This window comes from Cheilinus undulatus, linkage group 13, assembly GCF_018320785.1.
Source record: "Cheilinus undulatus linkage group 13, ASM1832078v1, whole genome shotgun sequence".
Lineage (NCBI taxonomy): Eukaryota > Metazoa > Chordata > Actinopteri > Labriformes > Labridae > Cheilinus > Cheilinus undulatus.
In genome coordinates this window covers 27,267,994-27,292,576 of record NC_054877.1, presented here as the reverse complement: position 1 = coordinate 27,292,576, position 24,583 = coordinate 27,267,994, and the positions used below count along the sequence as shown (strand labels likewise).

At 40.5% G+C, this 24,583-nt stretch overlaps 1 protein-coding gene across 2 annotated transcripts in view; it reads right to left on the bottom strand.

The window, feature by feature from the left end:
- Positions 1-10,856: 10,856 nt before the first annotated feature.
- The window catches only part of LOC121520296 (ephrin type-B receptor 1-B), a 233,456-nt gene continuing 219,729 nt past the window's right edge, over positions 10,857-24,583 (bottom strand). For both annotated transcript variants that reach the window (XM_041803668.1, XM_041803669.1), the window contains exons 13-17: positions 24,235-24,384; positions 19,015-19,208; positions 17,828-17,983; positions 15,538-16,993; positions 10,857-11,294 (exon numbers count right to left, since the gene is read on the bottom strand). In XM_041803668.1, coding sequence (XP_041659602.1) covers positions 16,885-16,993; positions 17,828-17,983; positions 19,015-19,208; positions 24,235-24,384 — 609 coding nt within the window. In that variant the 3' untranslated portion in view covers positions 10,857-11,294; positions 15,538-16,884. The remainder of the gene's footprint in view (positions 11,295-15,537; positions 16,994-17,827; positions 17,984-19,014; positions 19,209-24,234; positions 24,385-24,583) is intronic.

The following is a 24,583-nucleotide window of genomic DNA, read 5'->3' as shown; positions in this document are numbered from 1 at the left end:
GCCACGACAGGCACCGACCACCTTAAGGCCACAGCTCCTATCAGTTGCCTCGACAATAAAGGCACAGAACATGGCCCATTCGGGCTCAATGTCCCCCACCTCCCCCAGAACATGGTTGAAGCCCTGCCAGAGGTGAGAGTTGGAGTGCCTTCTGACAGGGGACTCCGCCAGACGTTCCCAGCAGACCCTCACAATATGTTTGGGCCTGCCAGGTCTGACTGGCATCCTCCCCCACCAACTCACAAGTAGTAGGTAGTGATCATTTGACAGCTCCGCCCCTCTCTTTACCTGAGTGTCCAGGACAGGTGGCCGCAAGTCCGATGATACAATTACAAAATCTATCATCGAACGATTGCTCCCAATCCCCCCCTTCCAGGTCTCACTGTCATTGTCCACGTGAGCATTGAAGTCTCCCAGCAGAACGAGGGAGTCCCCAGAAGGGGCCCTCTCCAGCATTCCCTCCAGTGACTCCAAAAAGGGTGGGTACTCTGCACTGCCATTTGGTGCATACGCACAAACAACAGTCAGGACCCGTCCCTCCACCCGAAGGCAGAGGGAGGCTATCCTCTCGTCCACTGGGGTAAACCCCAATGTACAGGCTGCCAGCCCGGGGGCAATCAATATGCCCACACCTGCTCTCACCAAGGGCAACTCCAGAGTGGTAAAGAGTCCAACCCTTCTCAAGAGGATTGGTTCCAAAGCCCAAACTGTGCATCGAGGTGAGACCAACTATATCTAGTTGGTACAGCTCAGCCTCACGCACAAGCTCAGCCTCCTTCCCCACCAGAGAGGTGACATTCCATCTCCCTAGAGCCAGCTTCTGCAGCCGAGGATCAGACCGCCAGGGTCCCCGCCTTTGGCTGCCACCCAGCTCACACAGCACCTGACCTCTATGGCCCCTCCTACGGGTGGTGAGTCCATGGGAGGGGGGTCCCACGCTGGGTCGTGGGGCTGTGCCTGGCTGGGCCCCATGGGTGCAGGCCTGGCCACCAGGTGCTCGCCGCTGAGCCCCACTCCCAGGCCTGGCTCCAGGAGAGGGCCCCAGTGGCCCACGTCCAGGCGAGGGAGAGTGGAGACCGTCCTGCTGCTTTGCCATATGAGGTTTTTGAGCCGCACTTCTTCTGGTCCCTCACCAAGGACCTGTTTGCCTTTGGAGACCCTACCAGGGCCATGAAGCCCCTGACAACATAGCTCCTAGGATCATTGAGACAGGCAAACCCAGGATAGGGTTTTGACAGGATATAAGTGTGGGAATATACATGTGTTAATTTGATTGTGAAAGTAGTTTAATGCTGATGTTAACTCTTGCTTCACGATAGCTAGGGGTTATTGATGAGTCAAGTCAGGTAAGGTATGGGATCATATGCCAGTTTGGTTCGTTGCCGTGTCAGCCTTAATCTTATACTGCTCTAGCCTCCTGATGGCCTGCACTAGGCCCATACCCCATTTCTACAGGTTTCCTCCCAGCTGCCCCCTTCAGCCCACCAGGTAATGGGCACCCAGTATGCAGTGAGTTGGATCGGGCCCAGGATGCCCGGTGGCCGTATATGTGCAGCTGCCATTCTGGTATCAAGCATCTGACCCTTCCCATCCCTGCTCTCCTGAGCATGTCAGCAGCAGTCACACAGTCTTGCCAACAATACCCAAAGATACACTATATTGCCAAAGTATTCGCTCACCTTCCTTGACTCGCATATGAACTTAATTGACATTCCATTCTTAATCCATAGGGTTTAATATGACGTCGGGCCACCCTTTGCAGCTAGAACAGCTTCAACTCTTCTGGGAAGACTTTCCACAAGGTTTAGGAGTCTGTTTATGAGAATTTTTGACTATTCTTCCAGTAGTGCATTTGTGAGGTCACACACTGATGTTGGACGAGAGGGCCTGGCTCTCAGTCTCTGCTCTAATTCATCCCAAAGGTGTTCTATCGAGTTGAGGTCAGGGCTCTGTGCAGGCCAGTGAAGTTCTTCCACACCGAACTCTCTCATCCATCTCTTTATGGACCTTGCTTTGTGCACTGGTGCACAGTCATGTTGGGTGAGAGCATGGAACTGTCCAAAATCTCTTGGTATGCTGAAGCATTCAGAGTTCTTTTCACTGGAACTAAGGGGCCAAGCCCAGCTCCTGAAAAATAACCCCACACCATAATCCCCCCTCCACCAGACTTTACACTTGGCACAATGCAGTCAGACAAGTAACGTTCTCCTGGCAACCACCAAACCCAGACTCATCTATCAGATTGCCAGATGGAGAAGCAAGATTCGTCACTGCAAAAAATGCGTCTCCACTGCTCTAGAGTCCAGTGGCAGCGTGCTTTACACCATCTGACACTGACACTTTGCATTGCACTTGGTGATGTATGGCTTGCATGCAGCTGCTCGGCCATGGAAACCCATTCCATGAAGCTCCCTACACACTGTTCTTGAGCTAATCTGAAGGCCACATGAAGTTTGGAGGTCTGTAGTGATTTCACGACTGGAATGTTGCACAGGTGGCATCCTATCATAGTACCACACTGGAATTCACTGAGATCCTGAGAGCGACCCATTCTGTCTCAAATGTTTGTAGAAACAGCCTGCATGCCTAGGTGCTTGATTTATACACCTGCCATTGAAGTGATTGGAACACCTGATTTCAATTATTTGGATGGGTGAGTGGATACTTTTGGCAATATAGTGTTTGCTTAAATGTCAAAGTGCAATAAAAATGGATTTTAAGGAAAATACTCACCTAATGTTTTGAATGCAAGGATGCACGTATTGATGGGGGTATGCTTTGTTCATTTGGCCATGCAAATACCTGAGTACTGAAAATACAGCAAACTGTAAACTGTGCTTCTACCTCATATACCAAAGACACAACAATTTAACATATAGCGCATTAGCTTCCAACTCTTGGCAAACATCTGGATATATGTAGGTAGACTATGTGTTAACACCCTGTCAAACTTAAGTGAGATAAAAGACTGCCATTTTTTTAGAATTAACTTAACTCAAGTGCCTATCTCTTGTTTTTTTTTTTTTGTTTTTTTTTTTGCAGTCCTTTTGATTCTAAACAGATGAATGACACTAACATTGGTTAAGTGGGTTTACATTTTCTCCCATTTTCTAAGCTCTTACAGTAAGAATGAGGAGACTTTTCCCAGCGGATTTACAGCAGTCACCCATTTCTGTCTCTTTCCTCCTCTCTCTCTCCCTCCTGTCACTCCAGCCTGTCTCTAAATTACGCTTTACCCCTGCAGGTGCTACATCTCTCTGAAATGATTATTCCTACCACACAGAAGATTGCTTTTGGTAATTATATGTATCGTAATTAAATTTGATGAACTCCTCCGAGACATAAAATCTCATTTTGACCCAGGTGCTGGATTTCTCTTCCTATACACAAAAGCAGAAAATGTCCTCTACTGTTAGGAGAGGTATACTCTGAATCTTATAACTGACATCTTGATTAAGCAGAGCCGTATTTCCACATTTACCAGACCCACTGAGGTCCATCAATAACTTAATTATACTGAGCAAGTGGAATGCAAATTCTCCTTCGCCACAGCAGAATGAATTGAGCAGGATTAGCTATGTTGTTCCACCATGGCCCAATTTGGCCTCTACAGCAAGAAGCTGAAGGTCAGTACCTGTTCAGCCAGACCACACGTGGCTGAGTGAGTCAGAGAGCTCCACATGTGCCATCATATTGTTTTGAAAGCCAGACACAGAGAGTGCAGTGTGCTCCTAGATTAAAGGGTGGACTTGAAACCGTGAAAAATCAAGACTCTTAGAAGTAGCAGCAACCTTGCAAAGCAAATGACCAGCTTCCATGTCCGTCATCAGGCAGATCCATCTTGCAAAGCTCAAATCCGAAATGACTGTACCAGGTCTATGAATTGGCTGCACCTATCAGCGTCATTTTACAGCAAAAAAAAATGTATGAGACACACTTTTAATGCTTTTTTTTTCATGTCAAAAGTAGGCAGTGTCTTACACTACTGTGACCAATTTGCCAACATAAAATGCAGAGGTGTGCCAATGTAAATGCAAGCATAGCTGTCAACATTACCCTCTGCAAGTGACCTGATGTTATTGAAAATGTACTTGAATTCATGGATTAATGCTGTTTTGCTGTGGAAACGTGACCTGGACATGGGTGGTGGCATCACTTTTTAAACAGCTTTTCCCTCTCATAAAGTCATAGTCCTGTATTAAAGAAAACGCTGGTTTACTGTCGAGTCAGTTAGTGTTATTAAGTGCAAATTCAACCAAAAAGACTTCCAAGTTTAAGACTAAAAGTGACCAGTGAAGGTGTACAGCATGCACTTAAAGTTTTCAGTGCTTCCAAAGGCTGATGGCAAAGCTACAACACTGGTAGCATAGGGTCAAGAATTTAACCCTCTGAGCACTAAGCAATATTTTCACCCTTCTGTCTCACCTGGACTTTTAGTCTTAGAAAGCTTGTAAAACATCCCTGTCGAGACCAGTCAAGCTTTAAACATCATTTTTTTCTCAGGAGAACCTGGGCTTTAAGAAATATTGATGTGATTATAAAGACAAAGGAAAAACTAAACGGAAATTAAAACCCAAAGATTTTTACGTGTGTCACACAGTAAACATTTTTTTTGCCAAAACTTGTTCCCCCATCTTTTTGAGACCAAAAAGTGAAAAAATCATAATTCTGTGAGAAAAAGCCCTAAGAATATTTGCATATTTAAAACAAAGTTCCTTGCTCTACTTTGTGTTGGCTGAATTTATGCCATTATTCAAAGCATTTCCTTTCTGCAGAGATGCACAGGGCCACATCACAGTCTCTGTGCCATATTGTTTTGCCCAAGTGACTGGGGATTAGCATCAGCAGTTGGAGGCAAAAACTATCCAAAGATTTATTAAACATGGATGAAAAGACATCCAACATCAGAGTTGCTGGTGTGGATGTGATCTTTAAATGCCCTGGAGAGTGACCCAAGTTCGAGGCTTGCTAGAAAAGCATCTGTAAGGGTGAGAAAGGCATGAAAAATATCATTGTGGAGGGCTTCCAGAGGAAAAACAGTAAGTTGCTATGAGATTGTTAACATGCATCCTAGATGCTGATGCAACCTTTATTTCTGATTATGCAGGTTGAAACATTAAATATTTACCTTGGAAATATAATGCCTTACAACCTCAGCTTGAATCTATGAAGTTTTCTTCTCTTTCTTTCAACTTTATTGCTTTTGGGGGGTTGAGTTTTTTTTCTTGACTAAAGCTCCAACCAGAAAGGGTGTCATATGGTGAATAGTTTGAGGCTAATTTGGGATTCATGATTTAGGGTTTATTTGTTAAATTGTCTTGACTACAGATGCGTGACAAATTAAAGAAAAACCTCATTAGATGGCTGGAGAGAAATTACAAATGCAAATCTGGTCAATTTAAACAACCTGAGGGAGATTATAGATCGACGTATAAGAAGACAATCTCCACCACCATCATCAGAAACATTAAAACATGCTGTGCATCTAGTATGACTCCAGGTTCTGTACTTAATTTGGAAATCATTTTTATGTGGTCTTGCATTATTTGTAATTTATTGCATTTCAGGAATTAGTCTCCACAGAGCTTGTGGATGTACAGACTCAGGTTCTTTAGAGCGGTTTGTGCTGTAGGCTTTTCCAGGGCCCTAAAGATCACTGTAAAAATGCATAGCTTACTGAGATTAGACTTGGTTCTCCGACAATCTACCACGGCACATATCCAGTCACTGGGAATCAAAACCAGTCCAGTTATGTTTTTGTGTTTCGCCTAATGCCTTTTGTCTTTAAAAAATGCAAACACACAAGGACGAGGATTTGATGATTTCATTCCTCTCCCTCCCTGTTGGGACATTCTCGCTACCCTTCTCTGAGTCATCATCTCTGTCCCACAGTTGTACGTTCACTCTTTCTCTCCGCTGTCCTTCACTCAGTATTCTCTCCAAGTTTTCAACTCTCCCACTCTGATCTGCACGGCTGGATGGATTTCTTTTTCTCTAACTCTCCCCCTCGCTCTGCAGGAGTTCCCCGCTGTGCACCAATCCCTTTCTCGCAGGTGATTGCTCAGGGAATATTGATTAAGGCAAAGATTTGCTGCTGAGAAGTCACTTTTCAAACTTCCTATGACTTTAATGTGAAAAAAGAGAGCTGACTTCCCCTGTCAGAGATAAACACCCTGTTATGGATGAAACATATTTTAAGAGAATGCTGTTCTCATCTTTGTCTTCATCGCTTCTGCTTTCTGCCAGTCTCAGTCTGGTGTATCACACCATTTTTCTCTTTGACACATACACATAGCTTCCACACCTAGTGTGACCTCACGCTGTCTGTTATGAGGGCACAGTTCTTCCACTATCTCTCTAATTGCTCTTATCAAAGAGACAAACAGGTCCAATTAAGATAAAGGCTTAAGGGAAGGATATTATAAAGATCATCTATATCAATGGTCATTAGATCCATTTAGCTATTAGTGGAGCTCAACAAGTGCAATTAAAGCATCCAGATGACTTTCAACCACCTACTGAACAACATGTGAAATGAAAGGTAGCACACAAAGGGGTCATTGCTAAAGCTTTTCAACTCAAAAACCATTCACTGAAACACTGAACTAAACTGGGCCTGTGAATGTAAGTTTGGTATTTATTTTCTGAAGTTTTGATAAGATTTTATTCCCCTAGGAAATTAATCATATCAGGAAATTGTGACTAGCTCAATGACATCTGACCAGGAAGATTACACGCATTAAAACAAGCTTTTTTGCTAATCTGAGGTAACTGATACCATCAGCACATCTGACATTCTTCAGCTTCATGCTGAACTTTAATTCCTGTTGGTGCAAATGATAGGACTTGCACTGATGTTGTGATTCAAGTAAACAGGGAGTATGTATCACAATAAAACATTGCAATGACTCACTTGTCTTCATCCAAGGCCTTTGTTTTTCATTTCTTTGTTCGAGATGTTGTCTAACATTGTGTTATCCTCAAAAACTATTGAATGGTTTGAAAACTACTTAAGTGGTAGAATGCAAAGTCTCAAAGATAACGTTTGTCTTCCTTCTTACACTGTAAAACAAAACTAGTTGAGCTTTTTAAGTTATCATTTCACCTAAAGTGGACTAACTTGTGCCACCATTTGTAACAATGGCTATTGATGACCCACTGAACCCGTAGCTAATATATCATTAATGTCAGCGTGTCATCCAACATTCATAGACATTAATAACATTTATATCGCCCCCTATGTAATTGAGACAGCAACTTCACTCATGGTGTGTTATATTTATTGATTTTATTTAACCTTTATTTAACCAGGAGAAAGCGTCTTTGGGATTAAAAAATCTCTTTTTCAAAAGTGTCCTGGCCTGACAGCAGTAAACAGAGTGCATAAAGTTTAAGTGCCCAAAGGCATTCTGGGAAAACTGCAGATTTGTCATAACTAAAATAATTTGAGTAATAACAAAATTACTTAATTTTTTTGAGTACTGTTCACTTAAAACTAAAATGAGTTCTATCAACCTATAAAAATAGAGCTGAAATAGCTGTTTTGGATTTTTAATTTAACACATTTTACCCCCTTTTTACTTAATTTGTTTAAACTAAGTAAACTAAAATAAATAGAGCCTTTTAGCTGTTATGGCCAAGAAGTAAAAGAAACTTGTTTATAATAAGTATTTAGAAGAGGTTACAAAAAACTGAATTATTCAACTCAGTGTTTCTGAGTAAAATGGATGTTACGTTTTACAGTGTACATGTACAAAATGGGCCACAAGGGCCAATACCAGGTCCTTTAAATAATAATTATCAATCATTTATGCTGGTGGAAATTCACTTTCTATGCTGATATCGCCATTATATCTACTCCTGGCTCTCACTTGGAAATTGGGAAACCATATACTTCTTTTACACTGTAAAAAAATCCAACTTGATTAATGCTGGGTGCACTCATTGTGAAGTCTTGGGTATACTTTGATACATTTACTAGTTGACACAACACAGGATATTGAGTTTCTTAAATCATGAAAGTTATACACTAAGTAGACATAAAGATTTACGTTGAGCCAACATTTTCTGGGAGCTCAACTTAAATAGTTGATGCAACTACTATAGCTGAGCCAACTGATATTTATACATTTGTATATACTCATTGGACACTTTATAAGGTAACTTGTTTGTTAAAACAAATAGCTAATCACCCAATCAAATGGCAGCAAACTCAGTGCATTCAATACGACTTGGTGCAGTTCAAACTGAGCGTCAGAATAGAGAAGAAAGGGGATTTAAGTGACTTTTTCAGAATCTGCTTATCTACTGGGATTTTCACACACAACCTTTTCTAAGGTTTACAGAGAATGGTCCAGAAAAAGGAAAATATACAGTGAGTGGCAGTTATGTGGACAAAAAATGCCTTGTAAATGTCAGAGGTCAAAAGAGAATGGCCAGACTGGTTAGAGATGATAGAAAGGCAACAGTAACTCGAATAACCACTCGTAACAGACAAGTTATGCAGAATACCATTTCCGAATGCACAACACATCAAACCTTGAAGCAGATGGGCTACAGCAGCAGAAGACCACACAGGGTGCCACTCCTGTCAGCTAAGAACAGGAAACTGAGGCTATAATTCTCATAGGCTCACCAAAATTGGGCAATACATGACTAGAAAAACTGTTGCCTGGTCTGATGAGTCTCGATTTCAGCTGCAACATTCAGATGGTAGGGTCAGAATTTGGTGTAAACAACATGAAAGCATGGATACATCCTGCCTTGAATTAACAGTTAAGGCTGATGGTGGTGTAATGGTGTTGGGGATAATTTCTTGGCACACTTTGGGCCCCTACCAACTGAGCATCATTTAAACACCATAGCCTACCTGAGTATTGTTGCTGAACATGTCCAACCCTTTTATGACCACAACTTAATCCCTGATTCCTAGAGTCAAATTTTAATGTGTCTTTGGGTGAAACATAACCCCACTTTGCTCCCACTGCTGCATCAATGGTATATGGATATGTATAAATTCATATGAATGGCATTAGTTAATACTGAGGGTCACACTTAATAGCGGCTTTCCCCATCAGTGTGTGAATGTGAGGTTGTGAATGGGAATGTGTGACCTGTGGTGTTAAGAGTAGTCAAGACGTTTAAGGCATAAGTCCATTTACCATTTGCATCCAAACTCCAGACAAGAAATCTCACTTCAACAGAAAGAAAAAAAGATGGGAACCTGAGTGCCAAGACAAAGAGAAATCATAGCTTCTGCAGGTACCAAAGACATTACATATTATTATTCTAACCGCTTAAGGGGGAAATTTTGTGCCAAATAATGAAAATTTCCTTAATTTGCCTAAATGTAAATGACACTGGTGCAACTCGGATAGTGCAGTTTTCCTGCATTTCAATCTTTGTGGATTGCACACTATGTTTAGCTCTCATGTAGCAGATGCAAAAGCTGTTCAAACCTTTTGTGAATCAGTTCATTGGTTTTTTTTTTTTTTCTTAAAACATAGATGTGTGTGTGTGTGTGAACACATAAACACCAGTGTTTATTTTGCTTGATGAAATTATGTCTTTTAAAAATAACCTTGAGGACTCATAAAAAGTGGAATTCTTCCATGGCACCACGTACTGTTTTCACAGTAGGAAATAGATAAATAAGTCTTGAAGAATGAGGTCTTTTTTTTATATCAGTAACTGGCTATTGCATTGTTCTCTATATTCATGCTATTCATGGAAATTTGAAAATCAGTGTAAAACACTTGTCAAGACTCGTCACTGGCTTGGGCAGGATGAGTTTGTTTTCCTTGTAAAACTAAAGGGGGTTTGAAGTTTGAAGACCAAAAGAAGAGAACGAATAAATGTCCAAATACAAAGCTCATATGTTAGTGTTAAAAGTCTTACATGGCACATGTTGAAAACCTATTTAAAACTCCCCATAGGTCAATCTCTCAACCTGCTGTACATAAGAACTTCAGGAGCCTTTAAAACCACTTTTTTTGTGGTTACAAGCCCTCCTCCCCAGATTAAGACCTAAAACTCCCAACCAGAAACCAGAGTGTGTATTCTCATTTTTACCCTTGTGTTATGTTACTGTATAATCTAAAGATTTGCATCATCGCCATGCCCAAAAGACATGCATGAAAAGAGCTGCACTTTCACCACTTTTAGTGACATCATTGTACTAGAAAGAACAAACGTTCATAGTGAGGAGTGAGGCACTTTAGTTAATACAGAAAATGCTGGAAAAACAAAACAGAAAGTTAAATGTTTGGTAAATCTTGTTTTCTTTCTTTTAGTTTGACACTTCCCCTGCAAAGCCAGTGAAGCTTGATATTATCACTCAGCTATGGAGGAAAGCTTGGAGTTGGATAAATCCCTGTATCTTTCAGCTCCCTTCTCTAACCCTATCATTACTGCAACACAATTTCCAGAGTGTGACGTGATCTAAAAGTCTCCTGTAAGTGGAATTTAGGACACTACAATGACTGCTTGTTTGTGAGTCTGCGTGTTGACGTGTGTTACACACTAAGATAAGAGTTCAGATGGGAGGATAATTTCCACTAGTTTGTCAAAATATTGTCATTTTCCTGCGGGAGCCATTTTTTTAGGGAGTGCGTGTGATCCGAGCGACGGCTCGTTTATTAGTGGCTGATGGCTTTTAACATGTGCTGTCAGCTAGAGCGCCGGTGACAAAAAGCTGTTTATTCCCCTTAGCCATTATGAAACCAAGCATTAGCCGCCACACTCACGCACAGTGCTGACAGTAGTGTTACTGGATAATAACCCTTCCTCTCTGCTTTCTTGACTCACCATTAATGAAAACAGAATTATCGCCCATTGAGTCACGGACTGGAAAGTGATTGACTTGTTTTCCAAGGCGTTTATTGAGTGCATTTTAGTACAATAGTTCTCAGAAAGTTACAGCTTACAAACTCTTGACACGTACTTGTCACAATTTACAAGTGGTAGCTATACAGAAATGAACAAAATAAGAAAAAAGAACAGTTCACTCTCTCCAACAATGTACCTGTGCACACAAAATGTCTCTACACACAAATGTGCCTGCTTTGCACAAACGTACATACATACATTCACTCTCTTTCACACCCAAATGAACAAATGATGACATGTGCACAGCTCCACCATCCATTGTGTACCATAGGAGGTTTCTAGTCCCATTTCACCCAGTCTGCTTCCTCACTGGCCGCCAACAGTAGTTCTTCTGAGCATTCACAGTGTCTGTGCGTATCTTATGTGTATGCTGTTTTATATGGGGGTAGATCTTGGGAGTCCATAGCCTGAAACAGAAGAAAAAAGGCAGAATGGAGCGGTTTAATGAGTGTGGTTTTGTGGTGTGTCATTTCTTACAGGTGAACACGACTTCCGCTCTTCTAACCTATAAATGACAGGCATGAAATCAGTAACTAAAAGGATCGTTGGTCACTCCTCCGACAGTTACAGCGCCATGAAACATTTAACAGGCTCTGTTCTCATGTTTTGTATCAGTGTGATGAATGGCTTCTGCACGAAACGGCTTTCAAAGAGGGTTGGCTAACCGCCTCTCCATTTATCACGCTGGAGTGTCATTACAGTCAAATATTTAGAAAGACAAACAGAGCAAATGGGGAAAAAGAATTACACTGTTGCATAATGAATACATTCTATCATCTCATTTACAAGCTCTTGGGTTGAAAAGCAAACACACCAGACTGAGCTGAATGGAGGACTAATGCATTCAAATTGAATTATTGGTTCAGGGAGAGGGATTTATGCCAATCTCAAGGAGCATGTGATTATACTTAGGAAGACTTGGTAAATCAATGGCTTGAAGAATTGAAAAAGAAGAAGAAATTGATTTTGTCTATAAGGCATACCAGCTACCTGATTAGGTTTTTTTTTATTACCAAAATAAAACAAAATAAAATTGTCTACTTAGAAATGTTGCCATTTGAACCACAAAATAAAGGTACTGATTCCCTTGGATTACTTTATTTTAACCATCCATTCCTTATTCCTGGTAGGTTTTTTTAAGACAAGACATGATACGTCTGCTCACCAAAAATTGTGAGGCTTGGTCAAGCTTACAATGAGGGCTTTTTTCTTGCTCACTTAAAACCATAGCAAAATGGCATTTTCCCAATTTTGGCCATGTCTGCCAGTGTTTGTGACTGTTCTGTGTCTGAGTGGTTCCCAACTGGTTGGTTGCAACCCAAAAGTGGGTCACAGAGCAGTTTTCAGTGGGTTGCAAATAGGAGTTGGAAAAAAACTGGTGGCAAAAAGTCCTGAAGTCCTTAGTGGACATGCATGGATTTTATTTTACCGTTTTACTGTGAAATTTGTTAAATTTAATGTTTGGTTAGTGCTCCAACTGATTTATCTCATTTTCTTGCAATTAATAAAGCTACTTTTTCCATGATAATGAGGTAATTTCTAAAGCTCTCTTCAAAATTGGCAAAAATGTACACATAATGTAGGAAAAAGAGGGTGAAAAATAGTCACATTTGCCCCCTCTATTTTTCATATCATGTGTTTTGGTCCATCATGCTCCAAACTGCAACATATTCAACAAACTAAGCATGTGTTGTAGATTAATTTTTGAAAATTTGGGTCCCAATTTGTCATCAGAGAGACGGGTGGGCCTGAGGCTAGACCAGTTAAGAACCAATGTCTTAAAAAGTACCCTATATCAGTGGTTCTCAACTGCTGGGTCAGGACCCAAAAGTGGGTTGTGAAACTGTTTCAAGTGGGTCGCGTAGGTGTGCCACAAATTTATGATGTACGGAAGCCCAAAATAGACACACAGTACATCCATTTGTTTTTTAAGGGTTTCCTGTGTTGATGAGTAATCTTGGCCATTTTCTCAAGATTTCAACTAATTATATCCCTTTTCCCAGATGAAAAAATAGTTGATTTTCCAAAGATAATTAGAAATTCCTCAAGAAGTTACTAAATATTCATGCCACTCAGGAAATGCAGTAAATTAAAATGTATACATGCATGTCCCTTTGTAATGATGGGCTTTGTACACATGTTCTGTCTTTTTGTTCAATCATATTTAGGATCCAAATTTCAAAATTTTCAGGAAATAAATTTAAATGACAAGACAATTTTAAACCTTTGGGTTGTGAGTTCTCATAAGGAAGTGGTGGTGGGTCTTGATGCCCATCCAGTTGAGAACCACTGTCCTAAATGATAAGTTTATCTTATTATATCTCTTACATGTATATTGAAAAAAAACCCTCACTTGATATCTGCATTGAAAAAATTTGAAATCATTAACTCTTTCTTTTTTAATAAATGTATACACAGTCTCATGTCATAAAAATTAAAACAGATCGAAACAGAGCATTTAAAAGATGGACCAGGCAATTTTGGGTAAATTGTAACACTGAAGACATAAACCAGGTTACATGGAGCATTAACAAAAACAAACTATCTGAATTTTGTAAATCACGCCATCCAGAGATGACAACAGAAAGAATCTATCTTGTGAGTTTTCTTTATATATGCAGAGACTCACAAGATAGATGGTGTGAATAACATCAGTTTTTTTTTTTAATTAGCCTCTCTACATCCTTAATGTGTTAATTAGGCTATTCTTTAAATTAAAAGAAAAGAAAAACAAAAAAATTGGCATAAATTATCACACAGCTTGTGTTCATGGTATGTCGCCATTATTTCCTGTTTTTAAAGACTATTTAAGGTGAATGGGGCTCCATGTTTGACACTATAAGATCCCCTCCACTCGCCATCATTTTGCCACTATGACTATGTCCACTTTGATTATCACTGAGAGTAAGGTCTCCATGATTTTCTCTTCACTAACAGTGCAATCATGCCCATAACATAAAGACGTGATGGGCAGCTAATGCATAGAAATTGTACAGGCAGAAGATCGTGAAAGCCCTATGACATCACACTATCCAGAGTGCAGTGAAGACTAATGCATGGCAGCATCTCTTATAAACTTAAGAGATATGAATATCTATCCAATATGGTAAATTTGTCTCATCATGCAGAGTTCTTTTCAAGACCCTTTAAAACAACTTCCTGTTTGGTAAACAATCCCATGACTGCAGCGTTGCAATATGACTTATGAGTTTGGAAATGTAGCATTGTGAAGGTCCTCCCTCCCTCTTCTGAGCACATATGTCCACACAGTATCGAGTCCCTGCCCACTTTCTCTTTATTAAGCATCAGACTGGAAACCAGACGCCAGAAGACCATAATTGAGGCTTCCTCTGTGCAAGTGTCTATGTGTGTTTGGGTTTTTGAAGGTCCCATCACTCTCCCTCCCCGTGGCTGATCAGATGCCTGTCAGATGGGGGTCCCAGCCGGTGTTTGCACCCTTGCCTGGGCCCACTGGAGCATGTAGTCAACCATTTCTCAGACCAGCCCTGGCCTAGCTTGGCCTGGCCCAGGACAGCATGGTTACACTCAGGATGAACGAGCTGGAGGTGTGCCAGGCAGTGGGAGTAGCCATAGAGAGAGAAAGGGAAGTGGAGGAGGTGGGGGGCAATTTGAGCATACTTAATAATCTGATAACGGGCCTGCCATCAAGTTCTAATTTTGGATGCAAGGTGGTTAGAAGTGTCGTCACTCATGGCTGTTCAAACATAGCCAAAAGGGAATAGAGCGAGGTCACAGCTACTGCAAAGCACTGATTGAACAACAGCTCATGATAATTGTGTGTGAGCTCTGAGACTTTGCTCAGTTAGCTGCATGTCAAAGGAACATCACGACTGAATAATTCAGGTCAGTTGGAGGTCATACTTTAAAGGGCAGTGTCTTATTATTGTTTTTATTATTTTTTACCTTATTTCATCAAAACTTCACAGAACCTGATTCATACAAAGGTTAGAATAAAGTGATCAGCAACATCAACACCACCCATCACCAAGCTGTGCTGAAGTTGTTGCTTCTCTGACTCACTCACACAGCAATCAAAAAGAACTTTCCCTGACTAAAAGGGGGAAAATCATCCTTTTCCACAATCTAGAACCATTCTCGAGATATATTCATACTGCACTGCAATTTCATAGACAGGTATCCCTTGGGAAAATGAATACATTTTGCAATCAAATAGTACCAAAGTGTGCATTTCTAGAGACAATCTTCTGCAGCAGAGTCAGAAAGAATCACAAATTCTTGCAGTCCTCTTTGGCACCATAGCATTTGCAGTCAAACTGTCCATCCATATGGCATTAGCATGTAGTGATAATGCATTTACTCAGCAGCTTAACTATAACAGTCTAAGGGAGACTGTGAGCTGGTTGGGCTTTTTAAGTCAGTGGGTTCATCATACTGGCATTAAGCATCTGTTGGCAAAACTCGGCCCAGATGTTCATTCCCACTGTGTGGAGAGGTGATGCTGATTCACTCTGATTTCTAGTGCCTTGATGTCTTTCAAATCTGCAGCAAATCATGTCATACCCAAGATATTTGTGACACCCATGAGGAAGACTAACTGGACTTGTCTGAAATGAAACTACCAGACATGATGCTAAGAAGTGTTTTCCCTGTGCGATCAGTTTTATTTACCGTGGATCTGGGCTGGCCAAGGCGTGGCGGTTCCTCCCCCCTTTTGGATGGTGCTGAGGACTCCCAACACAAACAACAACAAAACAAAGGACATAAAAACATAAAACATATCTGTACAAGTAAGTGCTCACCAGCAATAGACAGCATGTGTACACCCACATTAAACATGATCTCCAATAAATGGATATTTTGTCAATTATTTAACTCCTACAGCAATTTTCATATAGATCTACAATACCAATTCTTTGCCCTGTCCTCAGGTTGAAGTCTAGTCAAGATTGTCCTTGTGAACCTTGAACTGGGGGTCCATAACCCAGTGTCTCCAGTTCAGTCCAAAGAGAATCAGGGCGTGGTAGGAATCTACACATTGCATGTGTCTATCACAATCTAGTCAACAAGTATGTCGTTGCCAAAAATGCAAGCAGAGAGTTCTGTACATACATATTCATACATATCACCTTCAATATGAAGGTTTATTATGAAAGATATATCATATTTTGCAAGAGATAAACATATTTATATTCTCTGAATCTGGGTGGGGTTAGGTGAGAAGTCCTTTGGCAAGGCCTTCCACCCAGAACTCCACAGGTAGTGTTAACATTAAAATACAAGTGGGCGGCTTCTTGCTATAGTGATAAAAACAAACAAACTGATGGCAAAGACAAAAAATAAAACTAGCTCTCTTTTTTACCAGTCCATTTACAATACATCTTTAAAATTCTTCAAACAAGCAAAAGATGGAGTGAAAGTTAAAAATGGTGCTCCACTGTACATCCCTGTATTTTTCTCCCACTAATTAACCCTACTGATCATTGCTTCCTCTTCTTCTTATTTCTGGCCAGGTCAAGGCATCTTCATTGCACACATTGACAACGTATAAATCACAGGTCACGTGTTGATCCTAAACATCTCACACTGGTCTTTACATTTAAAAAATCCTCTAGTCCAAATGATAAAGAAGTACAATACCACTTGTTTTACCAGACAGTCTGATTTGTGAGAGATTCCCTGTGTTGATGTCTGATTGTTGGAATTATTTTGGTTTACAATGACATGAATGGCAGTCTGTAACAGCAGCAGCTGATGTCTGTCTTCCTTTTGTGAAGAAATGGAGGAACAGTATCAAGTCTGGACCCTGAACTCCTGGCGTGGATTGCATGAAAAGTGATATAGCTTTAAAACCATGTGGTAGTGCTGACCCTGGTCTCCAGTTGCCATGGTAGTGGATTAGATTAAGACAATAGTCTCGACTCTGGCGCGTTCCGATGGATCGGGGGTCATTCGAGGGCTGCCATTGTTGATGGTCCTACGAATGCTGCCCGTTCCATGGCACAGCGCCCCCTGTAGTCATGCCATAGTAGTGGGGGACTGACTCATCTGCACCCTCATGGACTGGATGTTACTGAGGATCTTCTTCTGGTGGCCTGCTAGGGTCACTCCTATTCTCAGCAAGTCTCTAAAGAGGCAGACAGAGAGAAATTTGGAAGAGAGAGCTTATTTCAAGCAGTAAATGAAAGTATTTCAATTATATTGTACATGGAATGGAGTATGAAGCAATTATACTCACAAAAATACGACTACAATTTTCTGGTGCATTTACAGATCTGACATCATCATACATGAAAGCACATTCAGAATGTAAAGCTAGTGGCAATGAAGAAAAACACAAATTTACAAAATTAATTCCATCACTTGAGAAAAGACTTAGTAATGCATGTTGCTTTGCATTGCAAAGCGACTGCATAAATGCCACCAAGCCCCAAGCATACATTTTTAATAAAAAGTGTTGGGATGATTTTACATTTTCACATAAATTTGTGGACCAAGCAACATTGTTAATTAAAATAAATGAAGTGCAATGTTTGTGTCTATTGGTAAGACAAGTGCTGGGAGAATTGCTGTCACGACCCGTGCTTTGAAAAATTTCCACATAAACAGCAGCAAATAATGCCTGTTAAAAAGACGTATTTAAAGGATTTTCATGAGTATTCAGTTTGGTAAATTGTTGCAAGATAATCCTTAATTACTGGATAGCAGTCATAATCTTGAGGAGCACAGATGGAAATATTCTTAGTCCAATAACTGTGTTATTTTCTATAATCACAAGTTATATTTTTATGTGTGATCCATACAGGCTCTACTTTGATGCAATCATTCAAAGGCTTGAATCACTGGGTGCATTCAGGCTAAAAATACCCGCACTTGACGATGAGTCATTTTCTACAAGTATGCCCATCAAGTGCCATATGGAGTTGGAACTCTTCATATGCACTCTACCAGGTGAACTCACTCTGAGGTCATTTGAGCCACCAGCTGCAGGGAGGTGAAGCCTGAGTTGAGGAAGTTGTCTCTGTACTGGCTCATCTTAATGGCAGAGAGCCAGTCCTCCACCGAACTGAAGGTGTTAAAATCAGGTATGGATCTGTCCAACAGTGGCTGAGAAGGCCTGCAGGGGAGAGAAGAGAGAAGGTGGAGGGGTAAAGAGGAGATTTAGAGCACGACTTTGATGCAATATTAAGCAAAAAAAAGACTTAAAGAGGAGAGGAACTATGGTTAGGACTTCGCGTGGGTGTGTGAGAGGATGCAAGATGGAAAAGGAGAAAGAGGGCATTTGTGAATATTGCCTTTGGTGAGTCGTTTTGAACCTGTTTTTGGTAAATGGTTAAAAATAAGAGGCAAAAAAATAAGATATCAGTCATTACAGAGCAATGAGGCATGCTTTATTTCCAAACTGATCTAAGTAAAGGGGGGCCTTGAAGAAAAATGTGCCCTATTGCACAAACACTAACTCAAACAGGGCTTAAAGTTCAACATTCAACATAGCAGCAACCCAAAACATGCAGCCAAAACATGTGCCTTCAGGACAAGTCTCTAAATGACCCTCAGTGGCCCAGCCAAAGCCTTGAAATTGGAATTGAAAATCTGTGGAGAAACCTGAAACCCTCAGTTCACAGACAATCCACGTCCAATCTGGCTGAGTTTAGGAGGATCTTCCAAAATGGGTGAAAGAAATAATCCAAAACAAGGTGTGCAGAACTGCCAAATTGGTGCATCGTGGGATTTAGAAACAAAACGATGCCAGTGGCGCCTCTGCAAAACCACCAATAACCATTCTGAATGCTAATGTGGATTTCTTCAGGATTTCATTTTCTCTTAGAAAACAAGTTTTTGCTCTTGTAATTATGGGGTATAAATATCTGCATAGCAGCAAAATAATGAGGCAATAGTGGTTCTTTTAAAGCTTGCATGGGGGTGTGGATGGTGTGGGAGGTCTATAACAGGAAGAAATCCTGAAGATGAAAATTCAGTTTTGATGCAATCAACAGTAATAAACTTATGTTCATTTAATGGGAGAACTACAAGTAAGCATGTTTGGTTTGGTTAGTTTGTGCTGACAGCCAGTGTAAATATAAATGAAAACACATTTGTGTGTTCACTTCAGGGAAAATGTGTGTGTTAGAGAAAATGGTTACTCACACTGCAGGGATGTTGGCTACAGTTTTGAGGCTGGTGGGGTTGCGGATCATCTTGTCCAGGGTACTGACGATGTCTGTGAAGCGAGGTCGTACGTTGCGGTCTTTCTGCCAACAGTCCAGCATGAGCTGGTGCAGGGCACTAGGGCAGTCCATGGGCGGGGGCAGACGGTAGTCCTGTTCAATGGCATTAATCACCTTTTGGAGGAAAGGTGGGAAGAGAACACATTGGCTTTATTAAATTAGGCCAAATGACAGATTTAAACAACACATTTACTCTGATAAATCTTGCCAAGTGTTAGCAAGTCTTAAATTATACAACAAAGAGTGCAGTCTACACCTGCTCATTGAGAAAAGTTTATTTAGATAACCTTTGTAATGAACTAAGAGTTTTACAAATAAAGGTTGATTGATTGATTTACATCATGCCCCAGAACAAAACAAGACAATCTGGCTGTGAACATTCATCTATGATGCCAAATCTATCTGAGTGGAACTGCTTTAATTTGTCGGTACAACACATTTCCAGCTTTAGCTTTTTCATGAACAAAGTCTGGTGGTTATATTCATGAAATAACCACATTGCAAAAATTACAGACTAAGCAACATTTCATAAGTAAAAAAAAAAATAAAAAGGCCTAAGGGTTTCATCCAGGATAAAATTATGTAGCTATAGACCCATTTAAGAAGTATTTACACAAACAGTGACTCGCCTTAGATTTGTTAGCTTTAGCTTAAGCTAACATAGCTATACAGGTTAAGTATTTAGCCTTACTACATAAGCCAATGTAGCTAAGTTAACTTTCGCAACATAAGCTTTAGTAACGTAGATATGTAGATAATGTAGATATGTAGCTTATTTAGCTGCTTTGTGAGCTTAGCTTTGGCTATGTTAGCTACATATTTCTATTAGTTCAGCTACGCAGCTAATGAAGCTATATAAGCTACACTTGGTGCAACAGAATGTCTTCATGGAAGACAAGCAATTCTCTTGTAAGCAGACTGTTTACTCTACTTTATTAGAGGTTTTGTAATCAGGCTTTGCAGGTCAGGTTTTAAACTTTTAACCCTTACCTTAACCCTTACTCTGACTTTAAAGAGAAGTTTAATACATTTACTTTGAATGTTTCAGCGTGTATTTCCATTCTGAGATATACATCATCTCAGAGAGTGGCCAGCAGAGCTATACGGTCTGCAGCCAGACCCCTTTCAAACAGAATGCTGTTCTAATAGAAGAAGTTTAGAGAACAACCTGATTAGATGGACACATTTCAGCTTGTGGCCTTCATCAGGGCACACAACATAAAAAAAAATCAAAAATCAAATTGTTGAAATGCCCCTATTTAGCTGTCAATAATACACCTCCTTAAAAATATACTAATCTGAATAGTGTTTTCATGATGACATTAATATAACCACTCTGTAATCCTGACATACTCAGCCCTACTTAATCAACAACACCACCAGCTCCAAACCCGCACCTCGCACAGACCCACTCCCTCTGGTCACTCACGAGATGGACAGCATTCAAGCTGATGTGCCCTTCCTCTCAATTCTACCCAATCGCGTGTCAGTCCTGGAGGAATGAGTGAGGAAGGAGACGGAAAACGCGAGCAGAGGCTGTGACACTAAAGATAGAAGTTGCTGGAGGACTGGGCAGATTGCATATAATTAAGAGAGTGAAGTACAGCCACTTGACACATGCCTCTTAAAGAGCTGCACAGGCTATCCTGGATTTGTTAGAGAAAAGTTCAGAGTGAAAGTTTCAAGTAGTCAGAGTTTGACTCAAGTGTTTTGCAAGGATGGAGAAAAAAAGATGCAGATTTGGAGATTTACTAGAAGCAGAAGTGGAGAAATTCAATGACCATCTTTCAAAAAGCAGTACAGTGTGCTTATTCTGCAGCTGAAAAGCAACTTATACTACTCTTCAAAAGTCGAAAGATTGCCCAGATTGTTGCAAATTGATCTACCTAGCTTTTATTCCTATCCATACTGTATATTCCCACTGTCAGTGTTATTCAATTCTGCCTTAAAAATGTACTGCTAAAATAAAGGTTTGGTGTGAAATCAAGCACAAAAGATACGTCTGTTAAAAAATTAGAAGCTGTAGGTTGCAAGCTCCACCCCCAAGTTGAGCACAACTCAGCACAATCTTGACAAATGGTGCATATGGAGAAGTGCTTGTGCGTGTGTGTTTTCAAGTATCGATGTGTATGTGTGGACCGAGCAGCCGGACATGCTGAGCAGCGCCAGTCCTCCTCTCAGCATCAGCCCCATCAGCCAGTGCTTTCTGCTGGCCCACTGAGGCAACATCTGCTGGGTTGGACGGTGGTCGTGGTGCGGGGGTCCATAGAGGCCTGATGGCTGGCTAGTTGTCTCCCCAAAGGAGCTTAGGAAGGGAGACCTCATCATACGGGAGTATATCCAACAGTGGTGTGCGTTTGTGTTAGTGTCTGTGCGTTTGTCCCAGCCTGTGTGAGCGTGGACCTCATCCAAACGGACATGGGGAACAAAGCAGAGCTCTCAGCAATCATTCATTGCTCTCTAAAGCCGGCCAGGAAGGAAAAGGGATCGCATGAGACTGTTTCCATAATAAGTCTGCTTTCAAAGTCAGAGTCAAGGACATCTTCAGAAATCATACTGATAAAAAAAACTTGTGATTTATTACAGCTTCCTCTCTTATCCTTGATTGTGTATCTATACAGGGTGAAAAGACAGTATAACCACATCTGTAGGGAAATGGCAGTTCTATTAATGGGCCAGTTTATTCAGATTCAAACTTTTTTAACAGCAGAGAAGTCAAGAAAAGTGACAGTATTCAACTAAACTACCCATTTTATGATCCTTCATAAAATTACTATAAAACTGGCTCTTGAACTTCCAAGGAAACTGCTGCTTGACTGAAAAAGGCTGATCTTTTTAATGCTGTACTCAGGGGTGTTACTAAAATACAAAAATGCTACTACCTGTTAGGGTGTGGGATAGGACAGTCTTGGTCATGAGAAAAAAAGAAGTATTTACAATCTGCGAAAGCACAGAGGATGTTGCATTGGCTCTGTTATTCAGACTGTTGCAGAGTCATTCACTAGGATCGGATTCTGTTTCCCGACAAAGCAGAGTTTCAGATCTGAAAATGAGATGTATGATATGCACCCTGAAAAGAAGTCTAACAGGGCCGTAGATCTGTTTTGGATTTTTAAAAACCATTAGTGTGCAAAAGCAGTTATTTGTACAATCTGCAGTAAGTTTGCAAACTTTTGTTGACAATCTCAATGGACAGCATCCTAAACAGTCTGCCGGGGGGGGGGGGGGGGGGATAAGACACACTGCAGTCAGCAGAAGTGAGAGTGTGCAAAAAAGCAGAACTTAAAATGTTGCATTACTTGTTCCAGCTGATATTATTCTTTATGTTTAACCAAGTTATTCACAAACCTCTTCACCTCCACACAAGGCTTACTCGTTGGCATAATGGAATCAAATAAACCCTGTCCACTGAGATAGTCATCATCCATCAAAAATATGGTGAAAGATTTAATTTTATGGGTGGGTCTTCTTATCTGTGCTCTCCTCTTCTTGTTGCAATGATAGTGCCCTTAGTCAGTTAAAACTAGGAGCAATATATAGATTAGTGGTTCCCCAATAGTGTGTTCAGGCACTCTGGTGTGCCTAAAGGAATGTCTAGGTGTGATGTGGCCAGGCAACCTGATGCACCACATGGATGTGTGAAACACTCATAGACAGCGAGAACTGCATAACGTGAACCATGGCGACTGTAGACATGTCAGTACACAACTTTTATCATTTTTGAAAAGAAAACAACTCAATTCTGTTCTTTCTTATTCTTTTAACAAAGAAATGTCATAAAGTTCGGATAAAACTGGCGCTTTATACTGCCCCTCGTCGCTGATTCGTCCTGTCACTTTCTAACTGGGCCCAAACGGTTCAGACAGGAGCTTTGCAAGATGGATTCACCAGTGAGAAACATGGAAACAGGCATATCCATCTGCTTTACAAGGTTAGTGGCGAGGGGCAGATTTAGTAATCTGGAGGCCCATGGAAAAGAGCATTAAGGACCCCAGTGATGTGATCACATAAAAGAGCTGGCTCCTTTATTTGAATAATAAGAACCAGATCCTGTTTAAAAGCCATTTTTTAAATTGTGTGTGTTATTTGATTGATTGGTAGGTGTGATCTTTTCTCTATACCACTCTAGCACACCACAGGACTCCTGCTTGATGGTCTAACATTGTTTTTTATCAAAGTGTCATTCAGAAACTCCTGCTGAATGTGCTTCTTTTTCTACTCCGCAGGACTTTTACTTTTTTGTTCATTTAAATAGTATCCTCTTTGCTGAATGTTTGGATTAAATGCACTGGAGATAAGAAACGGGTTTATTCAGCTTAACTGAATAATACAATTTAATGATTTGTACATTGCTGAAATTTTGTCAAAAGTTTTGGAAGAATACAGACTTAGAGACAATGTTTGAACATTTGGTATTAAGAAATTAAAAGATGTACAACAGATTGTGATTACAGATATCGAATAATAATTTTTACTTTTTCATTTCTGAAAAGGCTTTTTATCCATTGCTTTTTCTAATTACTTAAACTGAATGTGTGTATATAGTAATTGAAAAAACATTATTTCTCAATACATTTAATTCAAACTTACTTTTGTCTGTTTCATTATTCACACATCCTGAGCTTCTCTGAGTTTTCTGGTGTTTATTTCAATATATCTAATTTGATTTACGTTTAATTTACATTTCAAAGTTAACATCTCCTAAAATGTTACACCAGCAAGAGAGCAGGTTTCATCTGACCAGCAAGGAGTTTTTGGGAAACTATATGTTTTGCTTAACATTTACAGGATATTTTCATTACTAAAGCACAACTGGAGTAAAATAACAGAGCAAATATCAATCTTATATCATGACATTGCAAAAGTTGGCAGGTCAAACGAAGCCTAAATGGGAACAAATGAAGCGCTGTTCAGGAACCGAAGGAGCCGGCTCTTCTTGCTGAGCTGGATATAAATATGGTGTACCTTGAAAATTTGGCATGATCTTAGATGTGCCTTGGGCAAACAAAGTTTGAAAAAAATAACACTGGTCTAGATCAGCATTACGGAAGCATAGCCTTAATCCTCAAAACCATGTTACATTTTCAACCCTTTTAATTTCCAGAGTCCATAAACATCAAGCACAGGCTTGAACACTTACATCCTGGTTGGACATGTCCCAGTAAGGCCTCTCTCCAAATGACATCACTTCCCACATGACAATGCCGTAACTCCATACGTCACTCGCTGAGGTGAACTTTCTATAAGCGATGGCTTCTGGAGCTGTCCACCTCACTGGGATTTTCCCACCCTGGAAAAAACAAGAAGAGAAGAAAACAGTTTTAAAGCAGTTAATTATTTATATCCACAGTTTTCAGAAGACGCCTTCTACACCCGTCTTATTTATTCCTTTTACATCTTTATCCCTGCATACAACCAGTCTATCAGTCCTCCAAAATAAACACAGACTGCCTTTGTCTTAGCGGCAGCAGCAGCTCCTGACAGTGCTC